The 23,094-nt window shown below is 42.4% G+C and overlaps 1 protein-coding gene across 5 annotated transcripts in view; it reads left to right on the forward strand.

The window, feature by feature from the left end:
• Positions 1-1,521: 1,521 nt before the first annotated feature.
• The window catches only part of wdfy4 (WDFY family member 4), a 111,387-nt gene continuing 89,814 nt past the window's right edge, over positions 1,522-23,094 (forward strand). For all 5 annotated transcript variants that reach the window (XM_083775713.1, XM_083775714.1, XM_083775715.1 and 2 more), the window contains exons 1-8: positions 1,522-1,786; positions 4,072-4,389; positions 13,270-13,381; positions 15,520-15,647; positions 16,292-16,423; positions 17,165-17,354; positions 17,890-18,079; positions 18,783-18,943. In XM_083775713.1, the coding sequence (XP_083631839.1) occupies positions 4,093-4,389; positions 13,270-13,381; positions 15,520-15,647; positions 16,292-16,423; positions 17,165-17,354; positions 17,890-18,079; positions 18,783-18,943 (1,210 nt within the window). In that variant the 5' untranslated portion in view covers positions 1,522-1,786; positions 4,072-4,092. The remainder of the gene's footprint in view (positions 1,787-4,071; positions 4,390-13,269; positions 13,382-15,519; positions 15,648-16,291; positions 16,424-17,164; positions 17,355-17,889; positions 18,080-18,782; positions 18,944-23,094) is intronic.

Here is a 23,094-nt window from a genome sequence, read left to right on the forward strand (position 1 = left end):
TCAGAACAGCTTGAAAACAGACGCCAAACGTGATCAAGCACAGCAAAGGTTAGTGGACTTGTCACTTGACTAATTAAAGTAGGCTACATACCGTCCCGTAACTCAATCCCAAACCGCACCAAGGAACTCCTTGCAACATTTCAAACTTACTTGAACAGTGGTTGAAACTGTTTTGTTGCAAGGACTCGTGCGCTTTGGGTTACACGCTCTGGTCCATAGCCTCCTGCACTTTACTGCCGTTGCATAGGTTACACCTAGCCCTCCAAGCAGAACCCAATGGTACTGAAGTTTCTGACTTTTTGACGACACAGACCATGGGGTCCTGTTCCAGCAGTACCATGCCACCTGGTACGCGGACATACATAAAACATAAACAACGTGTTTACTTTTTTTTTCGTGTGAGGGCTTCTGAATCTGTGAAGTATAAGTACCTATACATGCCGCTGCTAATATCTCCTGTGGCGCGGAAGCCGTTAAGTATTTTTAATCTTTGTTTGACCGATTTGGTCGCTTTGATTCTTCTCTTCCTTCCTTGTTTATTGACACCTCATTGTACCGCCTATCTGGCTAGCTAGTGGCGCTATAGCTATGACAGAGCAGATCAGAGGCAGGGACGTAGCCGCACAAGCCAACCGCACACCGGGAGGCGGTACAATAAACGGTAAACAAACAAGAAGAATCAAAGCGACCAAATCGGTCAAACATAGATTAAAAATACTTAACGGCTTCCGCGCCACAGGAGATATTCGCAGCGGGATGTATAGGTACTTATAGTTCACGAATTCAGAATAACTCAAACAAAAAAAGGCCGACAAACGCCACAGATACGATCTTAGCGAGCATATTTATGTCCGCGTTCCAAAATTCCCATACGAAAATATAGTTATGAACAGGGACCCTACATAAAACTCATCAAAATTTCAGAAAAGCTTTATGGAGGGTTCCGAGAGGGGCTAGGTTACACCTTGAGCTGAAGTAGATTTTAGACATTCATTTGGAATGATTTATTTTGTCTTATAATTTCCCACAGAGGCGTCTGCTTTTGTAATGCACCAGGAGGTGGCGGTGTTTACCCGTACGTCAGTTGTCTGGGGACAGCACAGGTATGTGTCAAACATCTCAGCCTCTCAGACAAATGAAGGTCTTTACAGCCTTTTACAGTACACATACAGTGATTAAGTCACCCAACTTGAAAAATAAGTACACTTGGCACTTTTTAGCTGTGTCAACTCGTGGTCTGAGAATTCCTTAATTGGCAACAACCAACAAGCATGCAGTGGAGTCGTTGTCACATGCAGTGGTGTCGTTGTCATTCATTGATTCATTGATGATTCAACAGGATAATTTCTATAAAAAGCCTTGATGTTCATAGGGCTGTAATGGGACTGGCTCACATAACCAGCAGAACAACAGTAGCAGCTGCTTTTGCTTCTGCTTTCTGCACAGCAGAGTGAGAGGCACATGACCTAGGACAGCTCAGCTGATGTAAGTTATGCCCCTTGTGCAAGGTTCAGTCTTATACAGATTACTTTAGTGAGTGAAGAAGGCGGTTTAGGCAGTGGAGAGAGAACACACGTTCTAGCTACTACAGTGAGTTCTTCTTGCTACAGTCCCAGCCTGCCTATGTCTTCCTGACATGGGAAGAGAGACAGTGGAGGAGAGAGAGCGAGACCAGACCACTTGTGTTTGGACACAAACAACCGTGGCACCTAACTGTTTGAGTTGCTAGGAAAGCCCCCCCACCACCACCACCACTCCCACTCTGAGATGTCTGCCTCTGCAACAGGTAAGCCTATAGTGTTTCTCAACGTCGGTTCCCCATGGACGAATAGGGGTCCAAATGGACCTTTTTTGTGTCTGTAACACTGAGAGTGGCACAAATGGAACCAAATGGTTCCATTTTGTACCACACTCAGAGTTAAAAGTGACATTTGTACAATTTCTTATCCCAGGGATAAGAACTCATATCAAACTATGGCCACCTTGAAATTGAAAAGTTCACTGTCTGAGTGCTGTGGGAACTAAATGCCCCAAGAAGTGTTGAAAGTGTTGTTGTGCTGAGCAAGAGAATTGGCATTCCACACATACAGTACACAGGGATGTGTTGTAATTATGTGTATGCCCTAGTGTGCACATGTGGACTGGCTGAATGGGCCATTGTGAAAACTTGCAGTAACGTGGTGTTTAACATGTTGTATTCCATGCCCTTAGGGTGGCATAGATGATAGATACACTTTTTGTTACCACCGACTGTGTCACACTGATGAAGGCCGGATAGCTGGAACGTTTGTTCTTGCTTGTAAAGACATGTCAGGAAATAAAAGAAACAAACTCACTTATTCAAATAGCCTAAAACACAGATACTGTACAGTGTACACACAGAAGTGAAGGTTCAATTCCTAACACCATGAAAGAGAAACTATTGATAAGAGAACGTGGGTGTGACCCACTTCCCAGCTCATTTGTAATGTCATTTGTTCTTTATCTTCACTTTAGGGCTGGCAGTCTGTTCTGTCACCCATTAATTCTTTTTGTGTGTTGTTGACAGAGACTATACAATGCTACAAGAGGGTCTGTGTGATTGTGTCAAAAGCAAAACATTCCTCAAGTAATAACGCTCGTGAGCCATGTGGTAATGCACTGACATGACAAATAGAGTGGGATAGATAGATAGATAGATAGATAGATAGATAGATAGATAGATATACAGACAGGAAAGTCGAGTAGGTACTGAAAGCAGTGCTTATTGAAATAAAATAAATTAGAATTCAGATTCAAATCAAAACACAAATGTACTTGGGCTGGTTGCCTGGCAGGAGGCAGAGTTACTGACGTCCTCGTGGGAACTCGGAGTGTGTGTCTAGTTCTGTCTACGTCAGGTCTGTTTGTCACCTGATTCTGACTTAAGGACACAGTGTGTAACACTAAAATAGCAGAGCTGCATGAACGTGTCACTTAATTTGCTCTGAACAAAATAACTATGTTGAACAAACAAAACAAAAATATAAATTATACAGTATTTTTGTCGGGCAGAAACCATATTCGCCATATTCTCTATATAACTTTTTGTGTTTTGTTTTGTAAATTTAACAGTGATCGGAGAGACTGTGTGTCACATTCAAATTGATAGCTTTATATTGATCCCCCATCTGTTGGGAAATCCAGGTATCTCACTTTGCGACAGCATTAAGCTGCTGTCATTTGAGGAAGTGAGAAACGCAGCAGTGATATGATCTAGTGAACAATTTCTTTAAATTGTTTTAAATTTGGTTTATTTCTGTATTGTTTTTTTAATGTTCTTCCTTAGCAACATGCTGTTGGGATCCACAACGGACCTATAAATATCTGTCATCGGTCGGACTCTAATGATGTGTAGCCTGCGAACTAGTTCAGTTTATACTCTCGTATGCAGCTCTGTGTGAGAGATGTACTATATGTGATGTGTCAAGCCGCTGGTCAATTGGCGGTTTATTTAAGATCACCTGATTCATTGTACTTCCTGTTGTATTGTCACTGTGGCCAATGGCCACTGATGTTGTACTCTATGTGCTGTGCTTTGTTTGCTCCAACCTCCACCCCAGGCACCACCAGTAGGGTCTGCTTTCCCTCAGGGACCCCCCCATGAGAGAGAACATTTCTTTTATATTTTTCAAAGATGAGCAGATGTGTGAGCTTATAGATCTGGTATTTGTGAATAGCCAACGTGTAAAATATGGATAAAGTGATAACAATTATATTGTGACGCTATATTAACACATTTGGCTGGGGATCCCCTGGAACCTTCCTAAGGACCCCTGTGGGTCTGTGCTGTACATACAGGTACATACTGTGCTGTACATAATTTATGAACGCCTGATGTAAAGCACCTTGAACTGTCTGCCTTTGTATATGAAATGTGCTACATATACAGTAAATAGCACATAAACCTGTCTTGCCTCACCATAAAACACATTGTTAAATATCTCTCTCTGTCACTCTCTCCCTCTCTCACTCACACACACACACACACACACACACACACACACACACACACACACACACACACACACACGCACACGCACACGCACACAGCCATGTACAGTCTCTCGCTCTATGAGACAGGGGTGGGTTGGTGACGTCATGGAGAGGATCAACAAGGAGACGGGTGAGCTGAGCGCTTCAGGAGAGTTGGCCTCGGTCTCTGAGGACCTGAAGGGGGACAGGGTGGAAGGGAAGGAGGGGGTCCAGTGGGGGTCCGAGCTCCTCCAGGCCCTCCGAGAACAGCTCCAGGACCTGGGGAGGGGACACGCCACTACGTGTCCCACCTCCGACGGCTGCATACACGATGAGAAAGATCCTGCGACGCACAGAGAGGAGTACCTCCTTAAAGTCCTGCCTCTCTACATACAGGTACATACATACGGTACATAATACTGTACTGCTTTGGTTCTCAAACGGTTTCATGTCAAGGACCGCTAAATTGATGTGTATTTGGCCGCGGACCTCATCTGAAGGGACCTCCTAGAAGAGAAGCGAATATTTATGTTTATTTGTATATATTTATGTAAATCTCCAAACATTTTCTATATTTTTCAAACATGATAGATAGATAGCACAAACATCGAACACGAACATCTGGCATGGTTGAAAAGAAATGAGCAGTGAGTCTACTGCGGAAGATTGTTTCCACTGGTAAGCCGTATAGCTTGGCTCGCCAGTTAAAAATGACTTCTGAACATGGTTACAACACCAGAGGAGCAGCTTCTGGCAACATAAGAATAAAAACGACACCAAAATCAAACTGTCCTAAACACACTGGTATATATAGGTCAATAACTCATCGGCTATTTTCACTGAATATTTTGTGCCTATTACGACATGCCCCAAATGGGAACCGGTTCAGTTCTTTTTGGTTCTTAGTCCATGAGCCAGAGCTCCAAAATTGGTGGGAAAAACTAGACCTATATTAAATTGTTTATAGGATCAATACAAGTAAATTAATACATGATAACCCGTCCCTTCCACAGTAGTAGCTTTTTCATATATTCGATTATTTTGCATTATCTTCCTACATAATGCCACATTTGCATATTTAAAAATGTAAAGTTTGTAATACAATAAATCATTGTCTTCATGTAAGTACTCAATTGATGAAGTTTCATGGTGATAACAATCTAATATACGGTAGGTATGGTTTTGCCCACTCAATTCATAATTAACGTTCCAATGTTGGAGCGCTGGCTCATGGACTAAGAACCAAAAAGAACTGAACCGGTTCCCATTGGGAACCAACCGATGGAAAAGGGGCCTGTGGTTTAGTACATTCAATTTGGAAAACGAATAAAATCCAATTCTAAAAAGGATTCCTAGATCAACTTAATGTACTTAGGAAGGACATTGCAATGATCAGATTAGATTCTAAAAAGGATTCCTAGATAAACTTAATGTACTTAGGAAGGACATTGCAATGATCAGATTAGTAGTTTCTAAGATGTTTTCATTTCCGCTGTGTGACTCCATCGTACAACCGAGTATAAATTGAGCACTAGGCTTCTTCACTCGAACAACTGGATGAAGCTGATTTTGTAATTCAAATGGCTGAATTATGTCACAGTCCCCCACCGGTCCACCACACACACACACCTATACATACCTTGAATTCCATCAGCGATTTATAGTAGGCTACTGTGTGAGTGTATGTATTTGTATGTACAATGCCCATTGATCAGGATTACACCTGCTTGGGTCAAATGTCATTTTCCTGGGTCCTCACAACTTGAGACATGATAGTTTAAATACGTACAGTATAGCGTTAGGGTTATAGGATTAGCCTACAATTAGGAAATGACTCGGGTTGTGGTTAGGATTTTGTATTTAGGAGTTATACGTTACACAACAAGTTACACATTGTCCTAAAAATGTGTTGATGTCCTCGGAAGTAAAGTAATAATAATATACTTCTTGTACATATCTTACTCTTACCGTGGATTCACTGACTCCTCACACTCGCCTCCTCCCCCGGTTATGAGTAGGCGCCAGTGAATCCACGGTATGAGTCTGGCCAAGCCAGGCTAGGTCCCTGGCACAAGCAAAATCAGATGGGGGTCCGCGGCCAAAGTCCTATTAGTTTGGGGGTCCGTGGCATGATGTGCCGGCACACACACACACATACATACATACATACATACATACATACAGAGAAACCTCATGACCTGCTTACGGAGATTTGACTTGAACACAGTGTAGGTCAGGGCCTCACTGTGGAACAGCAGGGTCAGGGAAATGTGATCTCCTTTTATGGAAGTGAAAGGACTCGCTAGTGCGGCTGCTTAGCTCCTGAATACACAAGAATTGTTCAGTTTGTGATAAAAGCATGACATTTGGTACACTTATAGCCAAAGGCAGTACCAAAAGATTTGGATGTGGAGGCATCTTGAATTTTCATCACGGCGCCCATGGCAGCCATTTTTCAAAATGGCCACCAGCAACAACTGTTTTTTAATGAGTGATGGATATAAAATGATATTGCTGACACAATTTGTTGAATTTATTTGCCATACGTACTTGGTAATGTGTTTTTGGGATAATTGAACATTCTCATTGAAAATTCAAAATGGCCGCCATCTTTTCTAGCTGGTTAGTTATGGATGATCTCTGTGTCGAATTATACATTTTTGTTGATTCTATCTCATAAGACTCATTAAAGATAGAGTGCTGTGATCCCCCCTATAAAACATATTCAGGTACTATATGATTAGGAGGAAGATTTATTTCAATTTTATTTATTTCAATTTTAGAGTTCAAAAACTCCATCTTTAAGTGAAGCCAAACCTAGGGTGTTGCACAGGGAAGACTATTCACACTCACCTTCACAGAAATGGAGGGCTATCAGTGTGCACTGTAACTGAGCTTTTTTGCACTTGCACTGCCCAACACAAACCTTACTGTACATTTTCAAGAGATGTTCATACCTGGTCTGACCTGCATATAATAGAATAGTCCCCACTTCTTTGGGATGTTTGTTGTCACATATGTAATATGTATAGGCCTATTATACCCTATTATAGTATGCACATAGGTGAGATTCGTCCTCTACATAACAACTAGGAGCAGTGAACAGCCATTACCTTATGTGGTATGTCATTTGAGCCTGACGACAGTTTCAACAGGACATGTATAATCTCAGGAAACAGTCTTTTTCCCATGGCCATCAAAGCTTGATACAGTGTGACAACCCATATATCAGCCCCATAGGGGCAGCAGTGGCTCAGATTGATTGATTGATTGAAATCTTTATTAACAGTTTGTAGAATTTACAGTACATTTTAAGCACAAACTCAATACAAAGACTGTCAACTGTGAGTGGACGACCCAATTAAGCATTACACTTGTTTACAACAGGGTCCACATTGTTCAATTCATCAAAACATTTAAAGACATACAAACATTTAGAGACATACAAATAGACATTTCTCTGTAGGTAAAGAACAGAACAGGAATTCATCATATGGGAAGCAAAAAAGGGAAAAGATACTATATACAGTGAGGGAAAATGGGGTGGGGGGGTGGGGGGGATTCAGATTTTACAGAGGCCAGTTTCGAATTGCAGCCATCCGTAGGTGCCCTTTGAGAGCGGTTTTGAAGGAGTCAAGGGATTCACATGTCTTAATGACTGTTGGTAGGGCGTTCCACATTTTGGTGGCATAGGAGCGAAAAGAATTTAGTCCCTTGTTTGTGCCGAATCTGGGTTGTACATGGTTTGTTGCACTCCCTCTGGTGTTGTGGGTGTGGACTTCGTTTACATTAAGGAAGTATTTAGACAGGTACATGGGTATCTTGGTGGTGTATCGAATCTTGTGGACCAGACCCATTGCAAGATGCTGTACTCTGTCGTCGACCCTAAGCCATCCCAGCCTGTCAAAGTGGGCAGGGGTGAGGTGGGTTCGGGGGGTGAGGCCAAGTAGGAGCCTGACCAGTTTGTTTTGAGAGGTCTGGAGCCTTGTTTTAAGGGCCTTTGAGGTGCTGTGGTACCAAGAGGTGGATGCATAGTCAAAGAAACCTTGTACGAGGGCTCCTGTTAAGGTCTTCAAGGTGTTTTTGCTGACCAGTGAGGAGATCCTGTAAAGGAATCTTGTTCTTTGATTGACTTTTTTGATTACGTTGGTGGCCATTTTATCACCGGAAAGATTGGCCTCCAGGATGGAACCTAGGTAGGTAATTTCATCTTTTCGTGTGATAATATTGTCACCCACTCTAACCAAGAAGCCATCTGCCTTGCTGAGTTTACTATTTGATCCGAAGAGGATGGATTCAGTTTTTCCCAGGTGTAAGGATAGTTTGTTATCAGCGAGCCAGGTGCAGATTCTACCGAGTTCAGAGCTGAGGGTCTTTTCAACCTGCAGTTTGTTCCTGTCCGAGACCAGCAGTGCTGAGTCATCTGCGAACAGGAACAAGTTGCAGTCACAAGCTGAAGTCATGTCGTTAACATAAATTAGGAACAGTAAAGGCCCTAGTATGCTTCCTTGTGGGACGCCACAGCTCACTGGGAGGGGAGGGGACAGTGTTCCGTTCACCTCCACCATCTGTTCTCTCCCCTCCAGGTAGGATTGCATCCAGCTCACTGACGTGCTATCAAAACCAATAGCTTTAAGCTTGTTAACCAGTATGGAGTGGTTCACGGTGTCAAAAGCCTTTTGGAGGTCCAGCATGACCATGCCGCAGTATTTTCCAGCATCCACCTCGTGTTTGATGTGGTCGCTCAAATAGAGGAGGCATGTGTCAGTGGAGTGGGATGTTCTGAAACCAGATTGGAACTCGTACAGCAATTTATTAGTGGCAAGATACTTTTCAACCTGTTCATAGACTATTTTTTCCATCACTTTCGAGATGGAGCTTAGAATAGAAATAGGGCGGTAGTTGCCGGGTTCTAATTTACTCCCTTTTTTGTACAAGGGGGTTACTTTGGCCAGTTTAAAATCTTGGGGGACCTGTCCCTGTTTGATGGAGAGGTTAACTATATGGGTGATGACTGGAGCTATGGAAAAGGCTGAGTCTCTGAGAAATTTGGAGGGAATATTGTCATGGCCAGTGGCCTTGTGGGGTTGGAGGGCACTCAGTTTTTTAAGTACCTCCTCGGTTGTTACCATTGCCATTTTAAAATCATCTTTACAAACACCAAGGTTTTTGTAGAAGGCTGTGATGTGCTCTACACCAAAACGCCCAGAGTGGGAGGGCAGTTTGCTAACCAGCTTTGTTGCAATGTTTGTAAAGAAGATGTTCAAGTGGTTGGCTACATCGAGTTTGTCAGTGATGAGGGTGTTATTCGATTTGATGTTTATGTTAGTAAACCTGGTTTTTAGTTTCCGACCACAGCCTAGTTGGTTGTTTAGTAACTTCCATAGCTCCCGAGGATTGTTTTTGATTTCCTCGGCTTTATCATTGATAAAGTTACATTTGGCTGATTTGGTCATGGCAATTACACCGTTTCTTAGCTTGTTACACTGGGCTTTTAGGTTGCACAGTTTGGTTTGGAGATCACTGTCGAAGCGCTTGCACTTGGCTAGTTTGGACTTGCATTTAAGAAGTTCAGAGCATTTGTTGTCTCTGGCTTTCATTGCAGTCAGTATGTCCGAATTCATCCATGGCTCAGAGCGGGTTTGGACCCTGACGGTTCTCAAAGGAGCCATGATGTTTAGTACTGATGTAAATTTGGTTTTAAAGCCAAGCCATGCTTCTTCGACTAGTGAGCTCCTGAGCACATCGGACCAATCCAGACTCTCCAGTTCAAGGTTAAAGGCCTCACTAGAGTAGGTTTTGAGGTCCCTAGATATGACTGTTTTGTGACAGTCAAACTTTAGTTTTTGTATTTTGCGGGTACAGAAAATCATAAAATGATCACTGAGCCCACATACAATAACCCCTTTCTTTGAGATTCTGGATTTGTCCGAGGTCAGAATGAGATCAATGACAGTTTGAGAAGAATCACACACTCTTGTGGGTTGGGTAATTAGCTGACTGATACTATGCAGATCACAAAACCGACTAAATGACTTGAACACAGGAGCTTCCTTATGACGCATATCCGTATTGTAGTCGCCAATCAGGATCTTCTCTACACATTCCTCCCCAGCTAAGCACCCCTCAAGTATATCATAGAACTCATTCTGATCAGGGGGTCTATAGACGGTGCCCACTAATACCGATTTAGCATTTTTGAAAATTAATTCAACCCACACAGTTTCAATTTCATCATGCTGCAAGTCAGGAGGTAGAGCGTCCGTTTCGAAAGTGGAAGGTCCGGAGTTCGATCCCCGGCTCCCCCAAAAGTAAATGTTGAAGTGTCCTTGAGCAAGACAATGAACCCCAAATTGCTCTCGATGAGCAGGTTCTTGCATGGATTCCTCCGGCATTGGTGTATGAATGTGTGTGTGAATAGGTGAATGTAGCACAATCTCTGTAAAACGTCTTGGATAAAGGTGCAATATACATGCACCACTTATACCATAGAGTCAGAACCATAGTCAGTATACCATAGAGTCAGCACCAGATTCAGGACCATAGAAGTCAGTATACCAGAGTCAGGACCATAGTCAGTATACCACAGAGTCAGGACCATAGTCAGTATACCATAGAGTCAGCAGAGTCAGCACCATAGACAGTATACCATAGTCATTACCGTAGAGTCGGCACACAGCACCATAGTCATTACCGTAGACATAGCACCATAGTCATTGCCATAGATAGAGTCAGCACCATAAGCAATTGCCGATACTTAGCAGCCCATTAAATTGCAGCAGGGCTATGGCAGGAGAAAGCATGCAAACTACCAGTGTTCCATGCATTGACGGGTTGTGACACTGTGTCAAGCATGTTGGCCACGGGAAAAAGACTGCGTGGGCTGTATGGGCTCCTGAGCTTATACCACGGGGGCAGTCAGACAGATATTTTGTGAAGCCATAAGGAAATCGGGATTTCCTGAAAGTTCATATAATGGCCTGTTGTGGCGCTGTCATTGGAGTCCATAGAAGTCCATGTATTAGGGCCCAACTTCACCTAGACTGTATTACCTTAATAAACATGGTCATGAATACTTTCTGCTTCCAGTCACTAGTTTAAAGTCTCATTTCTAATGTCATAATATTCTTTTTGGAAAATTATGGTCCCATTTATAAAAGAAATTACCATAAAGTTGCGCATGTTCTGAGGGGGGTGGCTACCGTTACCGTCTATGATCGGGATTCCCCACCCACTCGAGTCAAAATAAAAACCAACTAAGAAGAAGGGGGGAAGTCCCGCCTCGTTGTCTGGGCCAGCCAATGGGCCAGCTGGGCCCAAACGGATCTAGAAAGATGGCGATTCACAATTCAAGGACTGACAGGCTTCATTTTACGTTCATGTTAGACCCAGTGAACGCTTTGTCCATATTTTTTACGGTCTATGGCTTATACACATGCCCTGTTGATATTCAGTTGTAAGGAAGCTTCTGGCCAATTTCAAAGTTCAGAAATTGAATTCTGGATCATAAAAAAATGACTGATTTGACACCGAGATCACCCATATCAGACAATCATACAAGTGACGGCTGCCATCTTGAAAAATGGCAGCCATCTTGAATATTCAATGACAATTTTCAATTATGCAAAAGATACTTACCAAGTACTATATATGGTAAATGAGTCTAAAATATCATATATCCATCATTCATAAGAAAACAGTTGTTGCTGGTGGCCATCTTGAAAAATGGCGGCCATCTTGAATATGCAATGACAATTTTCAATTATGCAAGACACTTTGGCCATTTTGAAAAATGGCTGCCATGGGTGCCATGTTGAAAATTCAGGATGCCTCCACATCCAATTATGTTTGGGATGCCTTTGGCTATATGTGTACCAAATGTCATGCTTTTATCACAAACTGAACGATTCGATTGTTATGGCTATATGCTGCACTACGCTGTGTGTGCATTGCCTGTATATTATTTATGCTGTTGTAGTGCAGTTCAGTGTGTGCATTGCCAGTATATTATTTATGCTGTTGTAGTGCAGTTCAGTGTGTGCAACTGTGCATTGCCTGTATATTATTTATGCTGTTGTAGTGCAGTTCAGTGTGTGCATTGGCCGTCATTAGACCGACAACGTACCTCAAACGCTAACCTAAGCATAACCGCAAGCACGGGAGCAGCACGTGTTCGACCGCGTGTCCGACCGTTGTTTCTGCATGTCGGACCTTTGGTGTGTCGGATCTGCGTGTGCGTCCCATTATTTTGTTGCTGTCGGGCAGAGACCTCTTATCTCCTTATTCTAACCTTTTTGTGTTTTCTTTCCTGTAAATCAACGTCGTACTTGATCATACTACAGCGTCACACAAAAGCATCAAAAGTAGCAGATCCACAATGCACTGTGTTTTGAGGTTCTGGATCTGCTACTTTTGGTGCTCTTGAATTTGAATCCTGAAAAGTAACAGTTTTCTTTTTTTTTAAGATATTTGTTTTTGGAAAAGTAACAGTTTTGGACATATGATGTTTCCATCATACAGAGACGATGCTGTAGTAGTAGCCTACATTAGCCACAGCAGTGCAGTTGTTATGGGATTCTAATCATGCAACAAATCTTCACGTTGAGCAGATTGGTACAGATTGAACACATTTTCATTTTCATCACTCAAAAAGGTTATATATATATAGTGCCGCTTTAACTTCAGCAAACAACTGAATAAATATATACTGTACACAAATGACATTTTGACAGTTTTCTTTTAATTGATCATGATGCATTGAGATTTGAGAGCTTAAGCTAAATTATGCGATTTATTTTGCTTTCGCCTATAATGACAGCTAAACAGTAAACGTCGACCCAGATGTTATTGTTAATATATATCGACCACTCGACCAGACTCAGCTCAGTGGCCTTGTGGTTAGAGTGTCCCCCCTCGAGACTGGGAGGTTGGGGTTCAATCCCCGGCCGGGTCATACCAAAGACTGTAAAAATGGGACCCAATGCCTCCCTGCTTGACACTCAGCATCAAGGGTTGGATTGGGGGTAAGTCCCTGCGACATACTAGCATCATGTCCAGGGGGTGTACTTGTACATCAAGCTGCCTCACGCTACAGAAACAGGAGATGGGCTCCTGCCCTATGGGCCTCATGGCTCGGCAAGGCTGCACTCGACCAGACTGATATATAGGCCTATACATGATTTGGGCTCTAGTCTACTCTGTATGTGAGATTAATTATTGTCCTTTCTGAACTGAACTATTTCCCTGTCTACCTGCCTCTCTGTGACCCATGCTCAGGTGTGTGAGAGTGACCTCAGGGCTGAAGGTCTGGAGATGAAGGGTCTGGCTGCTCTCACTGCAGACATGGTGATCTTCAACGTCCACAGCAGAATGGCAGCTAGACCTGCAGGTAGAATTAGACATTTCACTTGATACTGAACCGTCAAATAATGGCCATTTCATTGTGTTTTTTTGGCAGTGGACATTTGGAACATGCTGTATAATGAAAAAAAAAATACATTCCTGTTTGGCTTTTAGGCGTTGTAAACAATTATGACAGATTAAGTATGCATAGATATGACTGACCACTACCAATAATCAAAGCAAATGATGCACTATGGTCAAAGTATATGTGATAATTTTATAATTTCAAACGTCAAAATAGCCGGTTAACAAGCTCATAGATCAAATCAGCGTGAGGCCCGTCTTCAAGCGTCATCAGGCTGTGCGACAGCAGGTTCTCATGAGGGGAAACAACGTACAACAATAGATATAGAGAGTTTAGACACTGCTATTGACGCGATTCTACTCAGTTCTACACTCTGCTTTGAAGGCCTTCATTCAAAAGAGAGATGTTTTTTTGCTTTCTCCCCACTGGATTTTATTTGGGAAGAGGTCTCATCTACCAACTGCTGATCTCTAGTGATTGGTTGAGGGGAAATCCAATCCCCTCCCCCCGTAAATCACTCAGACAGGAGCATAGAGTATAAAGAAGGATAGAGCGCGAAGCTCCGCCCCCTCCGCTATTCATGTCAGTGGAAGTTGCTCAGTGGCGTTTTCAAGCACCTGGAAGGACCGTCTCAAAACGTCTACTTCCGCATTGGACCACCAAATTTTGGTGGTCCAATGCGGAAGTGCAACCGAGCACTCAATGGTAAAGCCCAGCTGCACGGGGTTTCCTCGTCATGAATCCACGGGTCCGCCTGCAGTCCTTCCTCTTACCACTAGGGCCCAGTGCTTCAACGTTGGAGCGCCTCACTGGCCCCTTGGACAGGAGCCAATTTCAGACTCAAGCTTCAGGAAGCTTCAGTCTGATAATCAGGCTAAGTCGTGACAGCACTGGAGAGGAAGTTCTGCCTCACTCTTATCTGGTTCTGCTTTCGTTGGGTTTAGTTCCTGCCTTTACTCTCAAAACATGTCCTTCAGAATGGCTGGTATTCCTGTTCACGCACCAAAGTTTGTAACCGACAAAACTTACGTATACATTACGTCATGTATGTCTAATGTTTAGAACCACTCTACGATGCTCTTTATCCATTGTGGACAACATTGGCATCTGAAGAGAAATGCATTGCGTAATGAAGGTTATCACTGACATTTTGTCAACTACACTTTATTAACTTCTTTCACAACAGCAGAGAAATGCTGTTGTGAAATACGTTTACAGTTACATGCTGTAACAAGTCCCGACTACCACAGCCTTCCATTGTAAAACGCAGGCTGCCACGATTAATAATGACATTTTACCATTTAGTTTTTTTTTTGCAGATGCTTAATCTAGCGACTTACAGTAAGCAAGAACAACACATGGTAATACATCAAATACATAAAAAATAGTTATCAATAAGCTAAGAACCTAACATCCAAACTCACAAAACCTAGCAAGTGGCGGTGTGCGGGTGTCCCTCCTTTCTACATTGTATGCCTCATCATCATCGCACCTGCTCCAAATTACCTACCAGGTGTGCGGAAGTCATCTCTCTATAAATTCTTCTTCTTTCTAAAATTCTTTCATTAATTAAACTATGATTATTCATTGTGATCATATTCATAAGCTTCCATATCACACACAATTTGCATTCCTGCAATTTCCACCTGCAAAGAAAATAATGTATAAATTAAAATAAAGAAATTGCTAATTTGTATTTATTTTATAATTGGTTAAATCCATTAGTTTGATGAACTGTTGCAGCCAATGTTGTCCTCTCGTTTTTCAATATCTCTCTCACTGCGTATCTCTCTTGATCCAGAAGGTTGCCATAGCTTTATTCTTCTATAAAGCACTCATGCTGTAGTAGACTACAGTATGTGACATTGCATGTTAAATTCTTATTTGATAATTTCTCACACCAAGACACAATGTAGATGAAATACTGTAGACCAGGGGTCTTGAACGTTTTTCAGGCAAAGGACCTATACCTAATACAGGATCAGTATTTTGGGACAGTTAATGTAAAAAAAAGAATGTTCACAAAGATTCCTTGACTTGAAAAGGTTTGGATGGAAGGATGTGATGTAACCTTGTGTTTTTGTCCTGTGTGTTATCAGAGGAGGCTCGCTATAAGGTGGTGGAGTTCTTCCAGAGCTTGGATGGACAGAGTGACAGCGAGGGGACTGAGAAGAACCCAGGATGGCTCTTATTGAAGGCCCTGTCTCTCCTGACAGCTGACAACACAGTGAGACATGTTTAACAAATGTTGATGCACTGAGAAAACTGTTGCGCCTTTCTTCGTCCTTTTTTTCCAAACTTGACTACGGTAGCGGTGGTCTCAAAAACATAAGGGAAACTTTGACAGAAAAAGACTCTCTCACCGTATAGAAACTAGAAGTAAAACTCCTTAGACTGAGATTTAAGAAAATATTTTTAATTTTATTTGATCATGCTCAAAAAGTGCTCTGTGCTCAAGGTGCAATTAGAAAGCAAACATTTCGGTCCTAGACCTTCGTCAGTGCCACATATAGCACTGACGAAGGTCTTAGGACCGAATTAACAAATGTTGATTTTAGAATGTTTAATATTTCTATTATTTTTCCCGAAGAAACCACCTAACTCCATTTTTGAGGTTTTTTATTTTTTATTTTGCATAAATCGATATTGAACCCTTTACATGTGTAGGTTAAAGAAAATATTTAACCAATGAAAAGTGGTAAATTGTGTTTTGACAAAAACCTCCTAACTCCACTTGAGCTGGATGTTTTTTCTATTTATTTTCTCCTGGAAAAATGAACATTTTGTAGTTCGGTGGTTTCTTGCAGACAGCAGAGATGTTCTATAAATGTGAGGATGTTTGAACATTTGGTTGGTTGTGTGAATGCGTAGAAGGATGTGGTGTCCTGGATGCAGCCGGGTCTCCCTGCCGCTCTGGTGAAGTGTCTGTACTTGCTGGTGTGCCTCCCAGCCCAGCAGGACTCTGCAGCCAGGGAGGACAGCTTTCAACAACTACTCACACAGGTAATAAACACTAAACCCAGCTCTCTCTGTCAAACACCATGCGCCGCTACATGGAAAAGCGTTGATGTTTAAACCATTGAGACCTATGAGACCAGATTCTACAAGGTCTTCTAAATCATGACGGTTTTCCGAAGAAAATGTATTAATGAAACTATATTTCAATCGGTGGTTCTCAAACTATTTCATGTCAAGGATCCCAAAAATGATATATATTTGGCCGCCATCTAAAAATATGTTGTTCCAGGGACCCCCCAGAAGCAAAGATATGACTTAAAAACTTTTGCTGTGAATGAATATATACAAAGATTTGCACACGTTTTCACGATTTTTCAAAAATAGCAGATCTACAAGCTCGTAGTGTGGCACTCGGTGCCGCGCTATGAGCTTGTAGATCTGCTATTTTTCAATAGCTAAAAGCTAAAATAATGGTTTGAAGTGGTTAAAAGCTAAAGGGACACAGATGCGTTCAGGTCTTAATGTCTCCTGGTCAGATATGGATATACAGTATATGGAGCGAAACGGTTTCATCTCAGTTACTTGGGAATGCCATTGCTGATGGGAGATTCCATTCAGAGGAAACACTGCACTGTGGGTAGCTAGCTTGTAAGCAGAGTGTACCATTTATTTCCCACCCTCAAACTAGAGCCCAATGTCTGTCCTTTCCCTGCTGTATAGCGCTTGTTTTTCCTCCCCGCAACCATCATATTTACTCTGGGTTCGGTGTGACTCTCCACTTGGCAGGTCCTGCTACAGCTCTGCACGCAGAGGGTGAGCGTAGAGCAGATGGTGGAGACTCAGGAGCTACAGTGTCTGATCATCTCCCTCACGACGCTGTGGGACCAGACCAGCGCCTCCTGGAGGCACCAGGCCACGCGTGTCCTCGGAGCCATCTCTGCTGCGCAGACACGCAACACCGTTCCCAACCTATTGGGTAATGTAGCTTAGAGGCATTTGGAAGGTTGAGCCCTTCAATTAGGTTGGGCAACAGAGAAGAGGTGTTGTTTTCAAGACATCTTGTTTGGGACCAAAGTTTTGGAGGGACAGATAGACATCCTCCTAAATAACAGAAGGGATGGAGTAATTGAATGAATACATTTTAATAACAATTATAATAATAATGTAATTTATATAGCCGTTTTCTATACCCAACGTCACTTTACAAAATAAAACAAACAAAAACTACTTAATTAAGAAGTCACTAGAAAGGCTAAAAAACGAAGAAAACGAAAACATTAAAATGAAAACGGGGCGATTAGAATTAATAGATGAGGAATACAAGTCTGGAGAGGTGAGTTTTGAGGGTGGTTTTAAACATGGCAAGCTTTGATGTGAGCTAGCGTTCGAAAGAGTTCTGCAACTGAGAAAGTGAATAACGCTTCTAGAAAACGTGAGGCAATGAATTGTACTGCTTTTACACTTCATTTGTATGAAGTGCACTTCATCCATTCAGCCGCCTCTCTTCTCAGATAAGAACTGCGTGCGCATCTGCATTCAGAACCTGTTGCGGGTCGGCGCTGACGTGCCGGGCCCCGTGCTAGCGGAGGTGGCTCTGGCTGTGTTTGGTTTCATCCGGGACACCTATCCCATCAACCCGGCCCTCTTCGCTGCCTTTGACACCACCGATGGCTACGCCGCTCTGGAGGGCGTCCTGAAACGGTGAGATTTTTTAATGGGAAAAGGGTTTCAGTGTTCGGGGGTGTAGAAGCATAATGCATATCACTGTTGTTGGGAAGAAACCTTTATCTCCTCTTGATGCCTCAATGGAATAGGAGTAGGGAGACCACCTCCAACAACTGCATACATCCATCCATCCATCTTCAACTGCTTATCCGTAGTCGGGTCGCGGGGGCAACCACTCCACCAGAGTGCTCCAGACTTCCCTCTCAAAAGCAACATTAGTGACTTCCTCCTGGGGGATTCCGAGACGTTCCAAGGCCAGTGAGTCGATGTATTTCCTCCAACTGCGCCTTGGTCTGCCCCGGGGTCTCCTCCCAGTGGGACTGGATAGTGGATACAGTACATCGTTATATTGAATGAACATACTTTACCACACAGGTTAGAAGGGTTAGGGTCTGAATTAAGAGAGATTGTGTTGGACATGTGCAGAGGAGGGATACATTGGGAGAAGGATGCTGAAGATGGTTGAGCTGCCAGGCAAGTGGAGAAGCAGAGGAAGGCCAAGGTTTATGCCTATGGATGATGCGGTGAGAGGTTGACTGAGGAAGATGCAGAAAACGGATGGAAACACTTGTTTTGCTGTGGTCACTTGTCATGACGGGACTGACCTGAAAACAGAAGAAGATGGGATGGGATGTCAAATTAAGCGCGTTTTGCTTTACAATCTTCCTTCTCCCTATAGCTGTGAAGCAGGCGTTCCCGCAGAGCAGTTCCAGCCCGTGGAGGATCTGCTGCAGTTCATAGCGTCCCTCACACTGTTGGGGAAGGGCGAGTTGAAGGTGGCCCTGTGCGTCAGCAACCCCCAGCCTCCGGGCTTCAAGTTCGACCCCCCGCTCATCAAAGGTGAGACAAAATAAGTCATATTCTTTTTTCTTTTCAACCACTTAAGCTCTGTAATATTATTGTCTCTGTCGGGTGGACACAAACTGTTACTTTTCAGGTTTCAAATTCCGAATTGGCAAAAGTATCAGATCAATGAGCTCGATTTTTGCTGATTTATTTTGTGACGATATGTAGTATGATGAAGTAGTAGGGCGTTAAATTACAAAAAAAGAAAAAAAAGTTAGAACTGGCTATGGAGATGAGAGGTTTCTGCCCGACACAATGATTACTTCATCATACAACTCATAGCATAAAATAGCTGGTCTACAAGCTCACATTGTGCCGGATCGCAGTGCTTTGTGAACTTGCAAATCGGCTACTTTTGAAAATGTCTACAGAATGCCAGAATGAAAGTGGTTTTGAACATATACAGTACATTACATAATGCCAGTAAGACGCCCTGAGGGCGAGAAACGATCTCGCCCTAAAGGGTGAGGTTGCATGCATGCATCCGCCTGGGTGACAGCAGACTACTGGGCGAGCGCTGGCGCTTTGGCATGGGGGGTCAGAGAAACATATCGAATGAATTCTGTACTGGCCATATATGGAGCGTGTATTGAGTGTACAGGGTTTGATGAGGTCAGATCAACATATGGGTTGTCAGAACAGGTCAATTCCATATATGGAGATCTAAGGGTGGCAGCGGGGGCAGTGTCTTGAGTGTACAGGATTTGATGAGGTCTGGCAATATATAATAATAACTAGAACTGCACTCTGTCGAGTGCATACTTGCTTGTTGCACACTAGTAGGCCATAAATGGCCAACTAGTGCGCAAGCAGAGCGCGCAAGTACTTTCGACCGCTGTAAACTGTCAAATCTCAGTATATCTGTGAAGGAACGTTTGAAATGTATAATTATTAGGTGTAACTATTTGCTACCTACCTACTTTATGCGTATAAACACCTAGTATTATTAAGTATGGTTCAAGTTTCTATCTATATAAGAAATACAGTTTTATCGATGTAGATATATTCTAGATCCCTTTTTAGTTTTTCAAAGAAAAATAAATCATTGATATGTGATGAAAAAAAAGGTATATAAACTGATTTAAAATATATTATACAGTATAATTATTTTATTATTTATTGTAAATTGTCAATTGTTTTAAATGTATTTAATCTTGGATTATAGTGATATTAATACTAAATCAATCAGAGTAATATGTGACATATTTCTTACATATTTCTTACATCATCATTGAGAGCTAGTCATACATATACACACCACGTGCTCTGGTCCCAGCAAACCAGGCACAATTTGCTATTTTATTTTACTGATTATGTATATAGTATACGTATGACTAGCTCTAAATGATGACGTAAGACATACGTATACATATACTATATAGAGTATGTAGTTGTAAGTTGATTAGCGGTATACTGTGGTTACTTTGCGGCAAAAACCGTGACAGCCACCCGCCATTTTATGCGTATGCCAATAAAACAGCAAATCTGTGCCTGGTTTGCTGGGACCAGATCACATAAATGACCATATGTCTTACGTCATCATTTAGAGCTAGTCATACATATACACACCACGTACTCTGGTCCCAGCAGATCAGGCACAATTTGCTAGTTTATTTGACTGATTATGTATATAGTATACGTATGACTAGCTCTAAATGATGACGTAAGACATATGGTCATTTATGTGATCTGGTCCCAGCAAACCAGGCACAGATTTGCTGTTTTATTGACATACGCATAAAATGGCGGGTGGCTGTCGCAATGAACGAAGACCGGGCGAAATTATTACTTGCGCGCTCTGCTTGCGCAAGTAATAATAGCTTGAATTTCTACAGTATAGTGCCTTTCATGAACCCAAGGACGCTTTACAAAATGAACAATCAAACAAACCGAAATCAACAAACAACTATATGCCATAAGCCCAAGAGAATATGGTCATATTCACACCAGAATGCTTTACTGCGATTAAAACGAATCCTGCTGCACATTGTCGGAATGTGTGCTTCGTTTGGCAGGTGTGAAGCCTCATTTGAATCCTAATGCACATCAAAGAACCGCATTCTACCAAAAACGGGGTTTCGCTTCCAATCGCACTTGATTTCGATTCAGTGCAGGTGTGAATGCAATCCACAGCAAATAAAGGAAATTAAGCAAATTATGTGGCAGATGAATGATGAGGAAACACAGTTGGAGACGGAGAAGGTATATTTTACGCAGCGCAAAGATGTCCCGTTACCGTGGATAGACGTGGTCGAATGAGGAGACTGAAGCCCCTCATCGAAATATGAGGACGAGTCACGAGTATACATTAATCAATTGCTTATAAGGAAACGCATAAAAACACTGCATATTCTGTCTGTGCGTAAACATGGAGTGCTGTCACTGTGTGGGGAGTACGGACTTTCTTCATCTCGATAAACTTGTAAACGTTGGAGGTCGGATTCATTTTGCGCTGCTGTCTGCGCTCAGCGCTGGGTTTTCATGCCCGAAAGAACAGTGTGTGCATAGAGAGAGAGAGAGAGGTCCAGTACCCGACGTCCCGACGACACACTGCAAGCACCTTACCCTCATTTTACGTGCTAACTATTACTCAGAGTAATAATACATAGGTACATTTTCGGCCTGAACTCTACTAATAACTTTGGGGTGTCAGGTATCAGTCAAAAGGGACACATCGAAGAGGAAGGATCAACATATGCAATGTCAGAACAGGCCTGCTCCTTATGCTTTGCTTTTATTTTATTCTCCATTGTTCTGTAAAGCACTTTGAGCTGCATTTGATGTCATGAAAGGTGCTATACAAATAAAGTTTTATTATTATTATTATTATTATATGGAGATCTAAGGGTTTGAGGTCAGATGTAGAGTTGCGGTCATATATGGAGGCGTGACATGTCACGACTCACGAGGCATAACCATATATGGAGGCGTGACACTGACGGGAGATTCAGGTTTTCATAGTAAACAATAATGTGTACCTGTACCCCCTGTAAGTACCTCTGCATACCCCCATTTGAGAAGCACTTTTGTATGACATACACACAGTAACATTTATTTAACGCCAGAGAGTCTATAAAGGTAACCAAATGGACCCGTAGGAGTCCATCCATTTGATTCTATTATACACTCTTGGGCATTAGACTGACACTGGATATTACTGTGAAAGGTAATATAATAAAAGATATCATCAAAAGAACAACTTACAAGTAATATAGGGGTAAGGCGATATTTATCATATGTTTCGCTCTGGCAAGGTCAGACGGGCAATTTCATAACTGAACACAAAACCATTAAATCACAAGCAGCCTTTATCATAACACACACTGGATTCCAAAAGTCAATTGAGTTACGTGGGCGTAAGATAGATTGAAAACAAACAACCCAAGACGAGAGGGTGAAGCAGAATCAGTTACGCTGATAGAGTTTGGGTCGCTGCGTTGTCATAACATGCACAGACGCTCCTGGATTTGGAGAGCCGGTGTGTGCTGGTGTTTGTTTTAAATACATATCGTCTCTGTCGGGTGTAAACCTCATATGTCCAAACGGTTACATTTCTAGATAAAAATCACAAAAAGTAGCAGATCTGCGAGCTCGAAACGCGTCGTGAAGACAGTTTCTACATCTACTACTTTTTATACTTTTGTGTGATGCTGTAGTATCAAGAACAGATGCGCCATTTGTGAACTTCACATGTCCTGCCATTGGCAATTCAGTAGATTGTTAGTGCATTTGCCAAGGTCTTAATTCTATTCAGATTCCCTGAATAGAGTTCCTCTGCTGGACACTTCTTTTCAGTAGCAAAGCGGCAGAATTAGCGAGGCTAATCATCAGTGTGGGAAAACATGCATTTTCAGAAAACCTTCAGGAAAGGATCAGCAAAGTGTGGAGAGTTTGAATGGCACATCTGTAGGGTGATAATTTACCAAAAACAAACAAACAAGAACACAAAGATTAGAATAAGGAGATAAGAGGTTTCTGCCCCGACAACAACGATATACAAGCGGCAGGTATAACGGGATTCATTTTCACACTTAATCAAAAATCACATCAGAAACCAAATAAGATCAACCCCCCCCTCCCCACCAAAACAGACCCTTGTCCCAGCATCCTGGCAAGATGGCTACTCTTCTATGATAGATGGATTG

Source organism: Protomyctophum parallelum, assembly GCF_964188405.1.
Source record: "Protomyctophum parallelum genome assembly, chromosome: 10".
NCBI classification, from domain to species: Eukaryota; Metazoa; Chordata; class Actinopteri; order Myctophiformes; family Myctophidae; genus Protomyctophum; species Protomyctophum parallelum.